The sequence below is a fragment of the Thalassophryne amazonica genome, chromosome 16 (assembly GCF_902500255.1).
Source record: "Thalassophryne amazonica chromosome 16, fThaAma1.1, whole genome shotgun sequence".
Taxonomy (NCBI): domain Eukaryota; kingdom Metazoa; phylum Chordata; class Actinopteri; order Batrachoidiformes; family Batrachoididae; genus Thalassophryne; species Thalassophryne amazonica.
In genome coordinates, this window is record NC_047118.1 from 41,024,853 (window position 1) to 41,041,060 (window position 16,208).

The following is a 16,208-nucleotide window of genomic DNA, read 5'->3' on the forward strand; positions in this document are numbered from 1 at the left end:
CGCAATGTTACAAACAAGTTGCTTGTTTCTTGTCCATTCCACCACCGGCAAACACTTGATGACAATGAAATCTTGGCCTCCCCAGTGAGAACGTGATTACGCGCGAAATTTGACACCGTAAAGGTGTCAATATAATAATCAAAATAGTTAAAGAATAATCATACACATAAATCATGTAAATTATGGAATGTTCTTATGTCTCTCTATAAAGTCATGAGTGTCTTCACTAACTTCTTGATCTCTCACAACTTGAGTATGAGACTCAAGTTGTAGAATTCTCCCTGCTAGGGAGGCTAAAACTTTCTCACCTTGATCAGACATCTTGATTGAATGAAATGATCTGGATCCTGTATCAAGAGCCTGCACTTGTCAGTCACAAGGGTAACAAAAAGTGGGGGTGAACAGGTACAACGCCTGGTATTTCCAATATCTTTTTTTGTATTGCCCTATTTTAAGATTTGTATCACCCTGATTTTATTGCCACAGTTTCCAGGGCAATAAAATTGACAGGATAGTATGATTTATCAGCCAAATTTTTTTCTTGTAGCTCATGAGGGCTGGTTTATGAGTATAGGGCATATTTTTGTTATAATATGTGTTAACAAGCTGTATTTAACCAGTAACAAGGAGAGGCAATGGATTTCAAATCATACAAGCCATGGAAAAAGATTGTTTTCCTTATTTTAAGACAGAGGCTAATCTTAAACTAAAAATTCCATCTACTTTTAAGGCACATTTTGATTATTTGGTGCCTAGACATTTTGTTAGTTTTGAGGATTCTAACCAAGTAAATTTTTTCTTACCCCATTGGGAGACTTTATTTTTTTTTATTTTTTTGCTTAATATAAGACAATTTGGCTAGGTTTCAGACTATTTGTCTTATTTTGAGAATGACAGTTTTTGCAGTATATCAGATAGCTGATAAACACACCTAGATTTGAGAGCAATATTCCATTTTCTCTGGCACATTTATACTGCTAATCTGATTTCTTGCTTTCATTTACATCTGCACGTGTGAAAGTGTCAAATCAAAAACCCAAGTGTTTTTCAAATTCAAGCAGATGTAGTTAAACAAGATGGAAAATGTGAGCAGCATGGGTAGAACCCACTTTTGGAGTGAAGATTAAATGGTTTTCATGCTAAATAAAATGAAAAACAGTTTCTTTCTTATTATTAAATATATAAACAGAATAATTTATATAATAAATCCCAGCAGTCACTGGACACCTTTAAATACACACTATAAAAACGGATCATTGTCTAATTTTTAGAGTTACCAGATTATTAAAGTGGTCATGTAAAAAGCATAATGCAATATAATTTATTGGATTAAGGCCATTATCAGACTATAAGATGTCCAATAAACACAGACAGCTGATAAACACACCTAGATTTGACAGCAATATTCAGTGTTCTCTGGCGCATGTATACTGTTAATCTGGTTTCTTTTTTGCATGTGTAAAACCAGAAACCCAGATGTTTTAAAAAATATAACTGGATGGAGTTAAGCAAACATGGTGGACAATGTTACCAGTGGTGGTAGAACCCTCTTATGGAAATACAAAACACTGCATTATTTTGCATAGTTAACAAATTCCAAAACAGGATAACCCTGACCAATGAAGATGCCATAACAAGTGATGCCATTAACATGAAGTCTTGAAACTAGTTTTGAAAATAACAGTTTGACATCACAAACCTGAAAAGAACTCCAGCTAACTGACTGAATTATGTAAACCTGTTTTTTTTATTTATTTATTGCATTGCTAAAATTCATATGAACATGTCAAAGAGGATTATTATTATTACCTGATTATTAGACAATTACACACAGGAGTACATTCATTCATTATCTGCCGCTTATCCAGCTCCATCTTACAGTGGCAGCAGACCGAGCAGCTCACCCCATATTTCCCTATCCTATCCAAAGTCCTGTAATTCTTCCTGAGGGATCCTGAAGCATTCCCAATCCCTCCAGCATGTCCTGGGTCTTCCCAGACACCTCCTTCCAGTTGGACCTGTTTGGAAGATCTCCCTTGGGAGACAACCAGGGGGCATCATCCCCAGATGGCCAAACCACCTCAGCTGGCTCCTTGTGATGCGAAAAAGCAGCAGCTCTACTACAAATCCCTCCTTGAACTTCTCGCCCTGTCCAGGACTGTAAAGCCAGATACCGGTGTCGCTGGCCGAACGCCGTGACCCCCCAAAAGAAATCGGTCCCCCCTGCCTTCACTGTGCATGCATCATTTTGGAACATCAGCAGCAATTCACTGATTATTGCCTCGTTTCTGCTTAAAACTGCACTCCAGTCATCATCTATCTCAGGGGTAAATATCTGAAGCTTTTGTACAGCTATCGTTTCCACATAAATTCAGCATTATTTCATAAGAAAAGGGGGGGGGGGGGGGAGCGCAACAGCAGCATGTCTGAGTCTGAATGACTCTACCCCAAAAGCAATCAAAGGCAATAATGTGATTATTAACCATCAGATGACAAAGTAAAACCTGTTAGATAATTCTAAAGTCAGAAAGGAGGCAGTTTTAAGCAGATAATCGGTGAATTGGTGCTGACACTCTGAAATGATGCATGCGCAGTGAAGGCGGGGGAAACGGTGCAACCTAAATGTCCTTCCTTGTATTCGTTCAACCATAAGGTCTTCTCCAACAATAGGGAATACACTTAAATTAAAACTTGAACTGAGCGTATGCCAAAACTAAACTGGTTCTTAACCTGAAAAGCTGGCTCACAGCTAGAACCAACTATCAGATGAGCTTTCTTTGCAAACCATGATGATATCCTTAATAAGAATGGTTCTGCTAAAAATGGTGTAAATAACTAGGCTAGTTTGCTTGAAGCCCAAATAAACTTGAACCACTTCAGTTCAAGAACCCTGTTGATAGAAAATGCTAAAAGATAAAGATTATTTGACATGGTGTAAAAATAACAAAAATTACATTGACACGAAATGTTGGAAAAATGCTTGGACTGTCAATAATATCATACAATAAATTATTTTAATTTGCCGACTGTGCTGGAATGTGGAAAATACTGGCGGAGTGATTCTGTGCGCAAGGACACAGCAGCTCGTCGCTGCAGCCGTACAGGACCAACACACGCCTTCTCCTGCGCCATTTTCCTTTCCAAGGATCAACAAACGTCGTTGGTGTGGGATTGGATAAGGCTTTTTCTTTGCCGAAATGGCAGTGTAAACGTGTGCAGCGAGCCAGCAGCCGACAACAAAACAGTGCATCCAGCCAGTGCACTGATCTCTTCGAAATCAGCAAAAATGTCGTAAGTAATCTTGTTCCCCCAAATGTGACAGGTGGTGGGCCTAGAGCTGTCGCGAGCCTGATGGTGCCGAGCGCGCGCCGGACAATTTCACAATAAAAGCTTTATTGATATTATTTGATTTATAGCTTGTTAACGTTATTAACAACTTAATGTCTTGTGTATATATTGTCTAGTGAGATGACGTGTCGTTCCATTTTTGTCAAATCGTGCCTAATCACGCGACATTGTGCCCCCTTTTCTCTTTGACTGCATTATAAGCTTTGTAACCGGTTTTCGGTGTCTTGTCACGGCCGCCTCCGCGTGCCAGCGTGGCGCTCATAGAATGGTTCGTGTGTCGGTGTTAAAATGGCGGCACCGTGTCGGCAGCAAACCGAAGAAATGCGGCATGTCAGAGCGGTGGAGAATGACGTCACTTGACCCCGTTTAACGAGATTGACGTCACAGTCATGAGACTCCGGCAAAAAGAATGCTCAGGTTAAACACTTGATATGTAGTAGGTGTATTTACCTGAAGGGGGCAGTGTTGCACCATTTCTGTTGTGATACCAGAGTACGTATTTTAAGATGTGTGGTGCCAAATTAATAAATAAATGCATAAAAGAACCGCTGAAAGTTCAGCTTTTGCTGTGGAAAACACAGCATTTTATTTAAAATAAAAAGGGGTAGGTAAATGAGTTAAAAACTCATTTTAAACCTGCATTTTCCAATTAAAGGTGAGAAGTAGACAGGCTGCCAGTCCATTGAAGGGTGTTTTTTAGTTTTTTTTTTTTTGTTTTGTTTTGTTTTTAATTTTATAATTTTGATTGAATTTATTTTTCAACTGCTGATTTTTATTTTCTGCTTAAAGATTGTATTTTTTTTATGGTTTCAGACAGTTGGCATTGATCTGGTGTGGGGAGGATGAATGAATGAAAGGCAGCTTAAGTTTGACTCTCTTTGGTATCTGCTTGGACTGCCACACTCATTTTCAAAAGGTTGCTGTATTTAGGAAGGCCAAATTTAAGTTGCCACAGACTACGTTTACATGCCGTTAATATTTGGGTTAACGTCAGTATTCCGGTTTCTGAATCATTAGGAATAACCTGTTTACATGCTTAAGCAGACAGAGTTACTCCTGTATACATGGTCACTGGTATCATTTGGAATATCCCCATCTAAACAGCGACGCATGGACAACGTCCAGACGCACGGAGAACTTCATGACGCAAATATGCGTCATTTCCGTTTCTTCTCCCTCTTTCTACCGTCAGTAAAAGACATTATATTCATGTCTTTCACGATACTAATGAAGTATTCGGTTTCCTCCTCGCTCCAAAAGTGTGGTGCTCTGCTTCTGTGGTGTCCAGTGGGTAGTGCACGCCACATACAAGTAGTTGCCGTACTCAAAAGACCAAGATTCCTTGCAGATAGGACATGTGCAGAACACAAAATAATGTTCCTTTTTATGGGGATATCCCGATGCGCGTTTACATGACCTGATATTCGGGTTAGAAAAGGAGTAACCCAGCGATCATATTCAGGTTTTTAAAAACCGGAATATGAGCATATTCGGTTTTTTGCGGGTGTTTACACAGCCGTGCGCAACCGGGTTATTGCTAATATTCTGGTTATGAAAGGGTAATTGGCTGCATGTAAACGTAGTCACTGATTGTTTCATGCCGCCATAAGGATCAAGGCCAAATGTTTGAAACAAACAAACTCTGAAAGTAGAGGCAGGGTGTGGGGGAGTATTGATTGAAAACAATTTGGCTCTAGTTTTCAGTGCTTGAGAACAAAAGTAAGATTTTCATTCATTAAAAAAAAATGTCATTAAACCGTTTGTCATGCATTCATCTCCCTTTAAAAACACCATTATTTACTGTATTATTATTGGGCCCGTTTTCATAAAGTGGTCTCATCTTGTTTAGTCGACTAATCTTTTGACGTTAGTTGTTGCACAAAGCACTTAGTCAGCTAAAGTGTCACATTAGCAGACTAAAGTTTTTGGTCTGGTACAGAGGAGACTAATTTTATTTTATTTGACAAAAGTTCAATGTTTCACCTCAAAAATGGCAGCTATCATGTACCATCACTTGATGGAGCAGGAAGGAAGGAGAGCCTTGCAGTGGGAGCGGGTGTTCCAGGACCAGAACAATCCATTGGAACGCAGAAGCTAGGAGCACTTCTCTGGGTCTGGTTCCGGTGTCGCCGACTGAATGCCCCCCCCCAAAAAAGGGGGATGTGTCATTAGGCACGATTCACGGATTATCACCTTAAAGCTGCACTCCAGTCATCATCTATCTCAGGGACTGATATCTGAAGCTTTTGTACAATAGTCATTTCCACATAAAAATCAGCATTATTTCATCATAAAAGATGGAGGAAGTGATCAGAGTGTCATGGCTACAGGAACTGCTACCTGATGCGTTCACTGCGCGTCAGTCATTTCAGAACGTCACAGAATATCACCTCATTTCTGCTTAAAACTGACTTTGGAATGATTTAAGAGGTTTTACCTTGATCGCTTTGGGTGAAGAGACTGTCTCGGATGAGCTGCTGAGGTCTGAAATGACGCATGAGCAGTGGAGGCAGGGCTGTTTGGTCTGCGACACCAGCCATGTTTGTAGCAGACGACCAACCCAGAAGTAAACAAAACTTGTGCATTGGAGGCATTTCTTGGAAATGACACTCGCGAGGCTGCTACGCCCTTGAAAATCGACTAACAGACAGCTGATCTACAAGTTTAGTCGTCGATGTGAAATGGAGATTAGACGGCTAATGTTGGGCGACTAACCTTAGTCGACTCAGTAAGTTTAGTAGACTAAAAGATTAGATCGCTTTATGAAACCAGGCCATGGTGTGTCTTTGTGCATAATTTCTTCTTATTTTTTCAACGTCTTGCTTTCTGCCCTCAGGTTCTTTGTGGAAACCCTCAGCACTGCTGCATTCGACAGCATAAAATTCATCGCCTGCCTACGATCCTCACACATTCCATTTGTGACCAACAACAACCATTATAACCATGATGACGACAAACTCACTGTTTGGCCTGGACGACATGGAGGCTCTGGTCTGGGGGTCTTCCTCTCCCATGGCTGACATGGGCTCCCTGATTTTCCACCCTGACAAAGAAGAAGAACATGAAGGAGGGAAAACCTCTTTGGAGGGGGACACCTCGCCCGTGTCTTCCCTCACCTCCTCATCGCTCTCTTCTTCCTCCTCTCCTCCCTTTTACTCTCCTCCTCCTTCACCTTCGGCTGCCATCCTCCATGGGAACAAATCTGGGACGGAGTCCGACCTGCTCTCCCTGTCGTGGTTGGACCATCCGGGTCAGCTGAGTTGTGATCAGACAGGCTCAGATGACAACAAAGGTAAGTGGTGTTTAAACTGAAGTTTAGCACTAATTATAAAAGAGTTCCATGCACTCACTCGAAAGCAATCAGGTTTTTTTTTTGAAGCTGTGTGTAACCGAAGCTGATTTAGTCCCTTCTTTGTCTTTACAGAAGAAGAGTTTGACGATGGGGCCTGGATGACTGAGAAGAGAGACCTGTGCGAGTTTGATCTAGGCTCGTGGGTTGACCCGTGCAGTCTTGTCTATGAGTCCCCCTCCTCCCCAGAGGACCTCCTGACCTCCCTGGATTGCCCTATGGAGCTAGAGTCCTTCCAAATCCCTATTTGTTCAACTCCTGTGCCCCCAAAATTTGATCCTGCAGTTCCAGCTACACCTCCCCCTGCACCACCCTCTGTGTGCACAGATGTTTGTTTTGTTCCAGATGTTGAGCCTTCATCTTGCCTGGATGGGCAGGAGGTTCCCGCCTCCCCACCGTGTGTCCCAGAGCCTAAGGATGAGCTGGAGATCAAGTCTGAGCCAATTTCCCCTGATCCTCCTTCCCCTCCAGTTGACTGTCCTTCCTCCCCTCCTTTCACGTTGGATTTGGGCAGTGAAGTGGATGTCTCAGACAGTGAGGCGAACGTGTCAGAGAACGATGTCAGCGTCTCAGAGAGTGAGATAAAGCCAGTGGTGGATTCTGTGGTTCCACAAGTCCCAAAATTAGTGCTCTCCCTGTCATCCACTGGCATTGTGCTCCTCCTTGCTTCCAAAAATGAAGTCGGGGTCGCCACCACCACTGTGGCCACAACTTCCGAGATTGCCCACACCTCTCCGCCACCAAGATCTTCTAGGTGCAGACCATATCCTGAACACAAGAGCAAAGCTGTTCCCGCATCTCCCGATGCTGCCAGTGTCAAAGTAAAGCCTCAGTGGCACGGAGGTGAAAGGGCGGCACCCAGGGCACCAAAAGATAGGAAACTGAAGAAGATGGAGCAGAACAAGACTGCTGCCACTCGTTACAGGCAGAAGAAGAGGGCTGAGCAAGAGGCTCTTCTGGCAGAGCACACGCTGCTGGAGAGGAAGAACATGGAGCTTACAGAGAAGGCGGAATCCATGGCCAGGGAGATCGAGTACCTGAAAGAGCTGATGGAGGAAGTTTGCCAGGCTAGAATCCAGAAAGGGCTCGCTGGTGAGCCCTAGTGGTCATATTAAAGTTGAGCAAAAAAAAAATATTTGTGTGTAATAGGAAGCATGAAGAGTGTTGGGTGGGTGGAAGGATTTATTAAGTACTTGTAGTGACTGCACACTCTGGTGCAACTGATGTGTCATATCTCATTTTGTGTCTATATATTAAACATTTAATACTTAACAGTATAGTTTATTTACACTAGTACTTTGTACCCAAGTAAGTTGTCTTCAGTTTAAATGTGTATAAAATGTATGCTCTGACCATGTCTATTATGAAGCTCTTAATAAACAGAATCTCTTATATTTGTGTGTGTGTGTGTTCAACACAATGTGTGGTAGCCTGTAAGCAGACTTTGTGATAAAGAGGTGCGTTACATACAAACCTGATCCTGTCTGATCTCTAAGTGGAGTGGGTCCTGGGTTGTACTTGGATGAGAAACCATGTCCTGTGTTTGGGTAAAACCGGAGTTGTGTAAAACCTACGCCATATCCCAGTGTGGATGCACACGGTACAAATTGGAGCAGCGGAAAGCCAATCATGTACATACACTGAGGTCAATACTTCATTGCAATACTTCATTGTTGGGCCTTTGAGAGAAGTGAAACTGCCTGTTTGCAGTGCAACCTTCTCCCAAAAACATTCTTTGTTGCTGGTCATGCCATGTGTTTGCACGTGGATCCTCTTTCAGAGATAATGTGATCAGCCTGAGCAGCAGAGCCTTGAGCATGGGTTCAAATCAGATGAGGGTCATGTGAGTTTAGAGACTGCACAGAAGTGAGGTGCTTCAGATTTGGAATGAAAGTCTGACGTTTCAAGTTTTAAACTAATACATAGGTGAACCCACATGCAGAATGTGTGGTGTGGTATTTGGGAGAATTTGTATTAAGATGCACTCCAACCTGGATGGTGGATTCTCAAAAAAAAAAAAACTTATTTTGATAATCCTTTAAATTTAATTTGAATCTACAGGCCTCAAATGTATAAAATTAGATTGTGCAAAAAAAAAAAAAAATAGCGTGGCACCATCTAGTGACAATACAGTGCAATCACACTTTTTTTTTTTTTTTTTTTTTACAAGAAGGTAAAACCAAATTGAAGCCCAAAATTCACATCAAAATATCAATATATACTTTATTGTTGTCATAGGACGTACAGATGATGCAGTCACATATTGAGGAAGGACCACACAGGATGTTAGCGTCACTTTGGCTACAGTAAAGTGGTAAAGTTACACAGTGCAAAAATGCTTATAGCTAATTTGTCTACAATATAGCATATTTTATACTGTAACTATACAATGTACTCACAGGTTGAGCAATATTCCAAATGACCTCAACAAACTGCAGAGTCATGCTTGTACTAAGTGTTGCGTCAGCCTACATCACTAAATGAAGCGCAGTCAGTAAAGCATGGAAAAAGCAGTGCCAAGTTATTTTTATTATTCAATAGCCTACATCATTTGTAGAAAATGTAAGTGTATTTTGCTCTTTTACAGCATGGCAGTGTTATTGATGGTAATTTGTACTGTTTATTTTCATTTGCAACAGATACTATAAGATTTTTTTTTCATTCTACCTTTTAGAGTGAAATTTTGGGGCCTCTATTAAATTTCCGCAACGTCCCACAATTCTATGTGAACGTAACAACTACCCTAGATTTCTGGGACGTATGTCATGGAAGGCCATATCTCAACTCCTGCTTATTGACTTGGTCGCGGCCACGTCACTACCAGTTTACTTCCGCGTCAGGTCTGTTGCTGGTGTGAAACTCCACGGCTGTCGCGCGTTTTACTATAGTGGGAGTATGTGGGAGTGGTTCCAGATGTAAGTAATTATTATTTGTTTGAATTTCGTTATATTTCTTTTGTGAGGACCTTAGTGTGGCCTTCAACTATTTAGAGGGTTTGGATAATATCGCCGGGAGCAATATAAAACCAAATTAGCAGCAGGACTGATATCTCGTCTGCACCAACACGAAGCTGGATGATGGAAAAATGATCCCATACAATGGCCGGATGTTCAATGAATATCCTGATATTTATTCCTACCTCATAAACACACCTGGTATTTTTGTATTTTATATCATGTCGCATATACATTGTGAATTGCTGGTCTGCGACAAGAGGGGCAAGCTGCTGACTATTTCCCCCAAAGTAATGCATGATCGATGTGACGTATAATCCTCTTTGTGTTTCATGACAGATTTTAATATTTGTTCTCACTTTGTTGGTACAACCCACCGCCTCGCATTGCTGAGGCATTAAAAACAAATCAGTGGTGAAAATGAAAAAACTCACATAAACTTACATTGTCCGCTATGGATTGTTTACACACCAGCACATTGTTAAGACCTCAGAGGTAGAGCTTCCAGATGTGCGACCGAGTCAGTTGTCTGTCACAGATCATTGTTCCTCTCCTCAGCCTGACTTCGCCCCTTACAGGCAGGGAACATCAAGCAGCAGGTCATTTCTATTTAAAGCAACAGGCACAGAAATTTTTTTTATAAGTGTGGCTGCTGGAGATGCAACAGAAACACCATTCCTTAATTTTTACTGCCGCTAAGGAAGTTATTAACAATGCAACAGGAGGCATACGCTGTTATCCTACACATAAAAAAGGAAACGTTTCCTTATTCTGGTTATGTAAACTGGCTCCATAAAAATTGGCTGTTTAAATGAGAAACGCAAATTGTAACATATAGATACAATTCCATAAAGTTTTAAACAACCAAACTGTGCAAGACCGGTTGACACAATTAGATTAATACATTTTATTTCTTAAAGTATACTAAATAACTGTTAGTATGCATGTATTTTAGCATCATATTCTAAGAATGCCTGATCCGATTTTGATCAAACTTGTCAGGTATACACACACACACACACAAAAAAGACTCATTGGATTAACTTAATTATGAACAGGATTTCCATCTAATAAATATGTGTAGCCCTAACTAAAAAAATCCATGGAAGATAATTTAATTTTATTTAGTTGGGACTGTATATATTTATTAGAAGGAAATTCAATCCAATGAGTCAATTTTTTGAGTGTGCATTGGGCCTGTGCATGAGAAGTTGTGATTTGATTTTGGATTGGCTTGGTCACTGACCAAGGTCAAAGGTCAAATTTCCATCCCTGTGCTAATATACAGGAAAAGGTCTTATTTTACAGCACTTATATCGTATGTTTCATTAATGGTGAACGTGACTATTTAAAAGCTTTTGTAAGCCCTTGTAACATTTTGCTTCATACTTTGAACTGTGGGCATGGCCCCTCTGTACTCTGAGCACTTTTAATTGTGTTTTAACAGATGTATCTCTTATTATATTAATTTGCATTTTATATTATTTTATAGAAATATGTAGCATTGTTAAATACACGTTTTAAATATTATTTGGCTGAAAAGGTGAATTTTTTTTTTGCACATGTTCAGGTAGAGAGTTGTGATGTCACACCAGAAGTTCACACAGACTTGCTGAAGCAAGATTAAGAGGAATAAAAAGTGTCAACTTTATAGGCACTGATTTATCTGCATGCACTGCACTCCTGGGACATAAATATATTTACCTCACCCCCCCCCCCCCCCCCCCCCAAAAAAAACATGATTGCTGACATAAGGAACAGATGTAGAAAAAGTAAAAAGTCTCTTTCACAAAGTTATCTTGGGTCTGATGTATAGCATGCAAAAGCTTGATGTAGATTATGGAGTACCACCTCGCTGGACATTTTGACACTGAGGTACGCTGCTAAATCAACCGTGCCGATAAATGCGGTGGATGGCTGACCACAAAAACAGTAAAGCACAGCTGGCACAAGCTGGTCCACAAGGATCTGAGATGGCATATACTGCAGCCTTTCATTTCTGCTGTTAGAGCTTCTCTGATGTAACCACTATGGGTGTGAAATTTTTGTAATTGCTTTCTCAAGTGGATTTGACTAACTTTCAGGGTTGAAATGATTATTTCACGATATATGAAGCAGAAGCCATTGCAGCCAAAGTGCATAGACTGTGTTTTGGTATCTGTAAACAAAAACAGTCACACCGATGTTAATATGTAACTTATATCTAGGGTTTTGAAACCAGAATTATTGTTACATCTCACCAAAACTAGGACATACGAGTGATATTCCTCTGAGTCTGAGCAACCACCAAAACTGCCTGGTTATGCTGAGCTTCTAGGCTTTGACTTCGACTGCAACCAATGCCTCAGTTACTCTGCTTTCAGTAAGTCACACAAAACCTAACAGTACAGAATGACAAATTGTTGAAACAAGATCTCTTTAGCAGCAGTTGATATCTCTGAACATTCTCATAAAACAGAACTTGCTCTGTTCAAACCAGATACTCCACTTGATTCACGGTATTGCAAACATGAAGTCCCTTCAGGTTATTCATTGTGTCAAAGCACTTTCAGCTCCACTGTTCTCTCTGACAACTCGGCTCCCAACCACTCACCACAAGATTCACACCCCAAATTGTTTTGTTCCCTTAAAACCTGTCAGAATCTAGCAGGGATATGAGGCTGAAGTTACACAAGGTGATGTTTGAGTCTGTCGAAGATGATCAGATGAGGACAAAAAGTCCGACCACATTCCTTTCACTGCTTCAGCGTCACTGCAACTGACATCCTCTGCAGTCATCCTCAGGTTCTGTGTTGTCAGAAGAATAAGAGCTCTCTTCACTCACTGTGAATTTAAACAAACCAGATTAGCCATACTAATAAAACATGCAATGATAAATCAGCACAAAGATCAACTTGTACGGTATATTTAGGAGTCTAATTCACTTTTTTTTCTGTATGTGGAGCTCACTTTTTAAACACAGCATTCTCTTTCAGGCAAATTTATCAGTGGACAGAAACTCAGTGTATTGCATGTGCACACCACAGCATGTGCTGTTACTTAAGAACTGTTATGTTCCAAAAATAAATATGTGATGGAAAAATAAATAAACATGTGATTGACAACATATTGTATGTTATTCATGCAGATAGACACAGACTGCTGAGTCTCTATTGTTTGATGCATTGATTACTAGAAAAGCCCTTAATAAATAGCTATTACTATTAAGAAAGGACCATGTGATTTGTTTTGGTCTATAAGTCACAGGACCTCTGAAACTAGTAAGAAAAACAACAAAAAAAACCCTGCAACTTACATTCTGGAAAGTATGGTATGCATGCATCAAAAGAAGGACTTACACCACTCGGTCTGTATGGGGAGGAAAGCCTTGTCTCCATTTTCTCTGATCATCTCCTCTATCTTGTCCAGTAGGACTGAGATGCTCCTGTCTTTGCCAGGTGTCTTACTGTCCAGGACATGGTAGTAGTTCCCACAGTACTCGAGCAGTCTGTGCAGCTCCCTTCCGCCTCTGAGGATATGCTCCTCGATGGGCGTCCGACCGAGCCAATCACCACAGGTGAACAGAACCATGGTGTGGAGGCACGCGTTGTCACCAAACAGAGTTTCAATGTGAGATAGAAGTGTTCGTCTCTTCCTCGTGGTGAGGGATGAAACCACAGGGAGAACCAGCAGCAGGGTGTGTGGTCCCGGCCGCAGGAGAGCCGCGCCACGCTGGGATTCCTGACGGATGCGCTTCGGAGTTCGCCTCACCGAGAACCAGTCCCACCCCGGGGTGTCCACTATAGTGACCCGACGACCTGATACCAGCGCCTGCCTCCTAAGGCACAGCTCAGTCTCCTGCCCTGACTCAAAGTACCGACGGCCCAGGATGGAGTTACCAACCGAGCTCTTTCCAACACCCTTCCAGCCCAGCAAGAGCAGCCTGAGCTCTGAAAGACACAGAGGAAGATACAGAAAAAAAAGTGTTAAAGGAGGTAAAAGAAACAACATAAAAAAAAAATTAGGAGACGCAATCTGTTTCTTGTTATTTGCTGTTTCGCAGTAGAGAATCTCGTGCTGTCTTGCAGTCTGTGACTCATGCGAGAGGTTGGTTTCAGCAGAGTTCTGGTTCAGGGCACAATGCAAACACACCTCGTGAAGTATGAACAATAAGACAACATCAGGGCACGGCAGAAGTCCATCACAGGTGCTACACCTCCTCTAGATAACCCTCTCAACTTGAGAGAACGTGTCATCATCATAATCACCTGTGAACACGCTAAATCGATGCCATCCACATCCTCGCTAGCCACTGTTTACATGCGCTGTGAGGTGCCGGAACTCTGCTGGTGCTGCGGTGCATTCTGGGAAGTGCAGGGGGCCACCAGGGGGATTATGGAAAATGTTAAAGTACCAAATTGGACAAGTCACTTCATCTGTCCCAGTCCTCCCACGATAAGTGGGGTGGGACTTGGCTGGGGAAGTAACCTGCACCGAAATGATGTCCCATCTGGGAGAGTCGCAGGTGCTACTCTGCTTCACACTGTGGAATTCCAGCGATAAACACCAACATGCCTCAGGGTGTATACAGGACTGACTTCTACTACTTCCTATATTGTAATCTCTTCAACATTTTTAGCTGCTTTTGTTGACCTTTGACCCTTGTCATTTACCTTAGCCTCTCTTGAGGTAATACCACAGCCTCTCTTGATTTGATCCTGTAACCAAGGTCAAAGGAATCAAAGTCAAGACCTGACATTTGATTCTGACTGCTACGTTAATCAGTAATTGTGATTAAAGGAACAAAGGAATCAGGATCAGGACTAAAGGAATGAAAACCAAAGCTCAAAAATAATAACTCCATCCAGATCTGCACCAACATTTTGTCAAGTTTTCTGTTTGTTTATTTTTACCCAAAGCCTATATTGACACCAAATTTAACTGAAATCTGTTCATGCCTTTGTGAGATGTTCTGCTGACAAATCAGTAGACGAAAACACTAGATCAGAGAGAACAGCAGGTGATATTCATCATCTGAGTCAGTAACAGTACATTTGGCTTTAAATCATTCCAACGTTACTTAAGTATCCTCCGAACAGACCTCGTACCAAAGACATCCAGTTGTTTTAGATCACTGGTTAGCGTCCAAGTCTCACAACCGCAAAACAGGAAGCCCTTTCACCCTAAAGACTCACACCTTCTTTCTCCTGCAAAGATATTTGCATCACCAATCAGCTTTGTTTAGGGAGCTCAATACTCCATGAGCGATCTCCATTGCAAAGGTTGAGGAGGAGCCAGAGATGTGAACATCACTGCCAAGATAAGTGAATGTCTCTAAAAGTTCAACAATTTAGCTACATGGAAATTCACTTCTGGCAACAGAGTCCAGGAAGTCAATGAAAGATCTTAAATCTTGTTCCAGGACAATCACCAATCCAGACACTCTGGCTCCAATCACCTTGATCGCTGATCAATCCCAACCAAAATCAAACCACTTCTTCCCACCCACAGGCCCAATGTACCTGACAAGTTTGATCAAAATCTGAGTTGGTGTTCGAAAGGTATTTTGCGTACAACCATAGACACCTGGAGACCAAGGCGTTCACAACTGCTAACAGCCTCCTTGGAGGAGGTAAAAACGAAAGATAAAATAAAACTACAGAAAAACAGTTGTGCTGTTTTTCACAGGAACAATGCCACAACACATGTGGACCGTCTCCCCCCCGCCCTCCGAATGACTCATTCAATTCACCAAACACACAGAAACAAACACACACTGCTCCTTATACCTCGGGGAGGTCCTCCTATCATCTGCTCCCTCTGTCTGGCGTGCTCCTCCATCCTCATCCTCTCTTCTTCCAGAGCTCTCCTGGCCTGCTCTTCTTCCAGTAAAATCAGCTCGTTCACCTCAAAGTACCACCCTGAATGGAAGCAGCAATACATTATTCATTAATCTGTGTTCACTCAGCCATTTAAACGCAGTACGCATTAATAATGTAGCAACCATAATACAGAAATTAGAGATGTGCAGGATCCTTTTGCATTTTTTCAGGCATAAAAACATATTATAATAACTTGTCTGAAGAGTTGAATCACAGACGACATAAACAGGTTTAATAGAAACAAACAAGTAATAGTTATGCAATAATGGAATTTGAAATCGGGGCCGACCTTGATTGTCGGTGATCATTTCCTCCACCTTCTCCATGAGCTCGGGTACCTGTGTGTTCTCATCAGTGTCTTTCTGGGTGTTGTCAAAGGCATGGTACCTGCAGGTTGAAAAATAACTATAAACTCAATTTGACTCTAAAAATCAGGAGGTGTTTCTACTAAATATCATATGAGACAAACATTTGCCAAGGAAAAGGAAAAAACCTTCAGGGAAACGGTGAGATGACCACGCTGTTGTGCATGATGTCATGTTGCTTGCTATAGCCAATGAAATTAGTTTAACATAGGAGTGGTCTTCCAGTGCGGTGCAAATGTTTTTGGCTAAAACTTTCTGCTAAAATAAAAAAAGTTAAATTTTTAATATTTAGACATACCTACTGTATGAATGTTTAAAATGTGTGAGCAGA

The 16,208-nt window shown here is 41.4% G+C and overlaps 2 protein-coding genes across 3 annotated transcripts in view; one reads left to right on the forward strand and one right to left on the reverse strand.

The window, feature by feature from the left end:
* Positions 1-1,128: 1,128 nt before the first annotated feature.
* Positions 1,129-16,208, reverse strand: part of si:dkey-110g7.8 (GTPase IMAP family member 8) — a 21,217-nt gene continuing 6,137 nt past the window's right edge. The window contains exons 3-7 of one of the 2 annotated variants that reach the window (XR_004565675.1): positions 15,802-15,899; positions 15,420-15,551; positions 12,990-13,580; positions 11,726-12,474; positions 1,129-1,139 (exon numbers count right to left, since the gene is read on the reverse strand). Coding sequence is in view for 1 of the 2 variants with exons in the window: in XM_034190669.1 (XP_034046560.1) it covers positions 12,401-12,474; positions 12,990-13,580; positions 15,420-15,551; positions 15,802-15,899 (895 nt within the window). In the remaining variant the exon portion in view is untranslated. Of the gene's footprint in view, positions 1,140-11,204; positions 12,475-12,989; positions 13,581-15,419; positions 15,552-15,801; positions 15,900-16,208 lie in introns of those variants that run through there. The other variant, XM_034190669.1, reaches the window with a different exon arrangement.
* On the forward strand, positions 3,106-8,095 carry atf4b (activating transcription factor 4b). Its single transcript, XM_034190670.1, has 3 exons — positions 3,106-3,291; positions 6,185-6,640; positions 6,773-8,095. Exons 2-3 carry the CDS (start codon positions 6,292-6,294, stop codon positions 7,798-7,800), a joined length of 1,377 nt encoding a protein of 458 aa, XP_034046561.1. The 5' UTR covers positions 3,106-3,291; positions 6,185-6,291; the 3' UTR covers positions 7,801-8,095.

Excerpts from the sequence above, each read along its gene's own strand:
- atf4b (XM_034190670.1), top strand. The coding sequence starts at position 6,292 with ATGATGACGACAAACTCACTGTTTGGCCTGGACGACATGGAGGCTCTG. Across the intron at positions 6,641-6,772 it reads AGGCTCAGATGACAACAAAG|AAGAAGAGTTTGACGATGGG; the intron begins GTAAGTGGTGTT and ends TTGTCTTTACAG.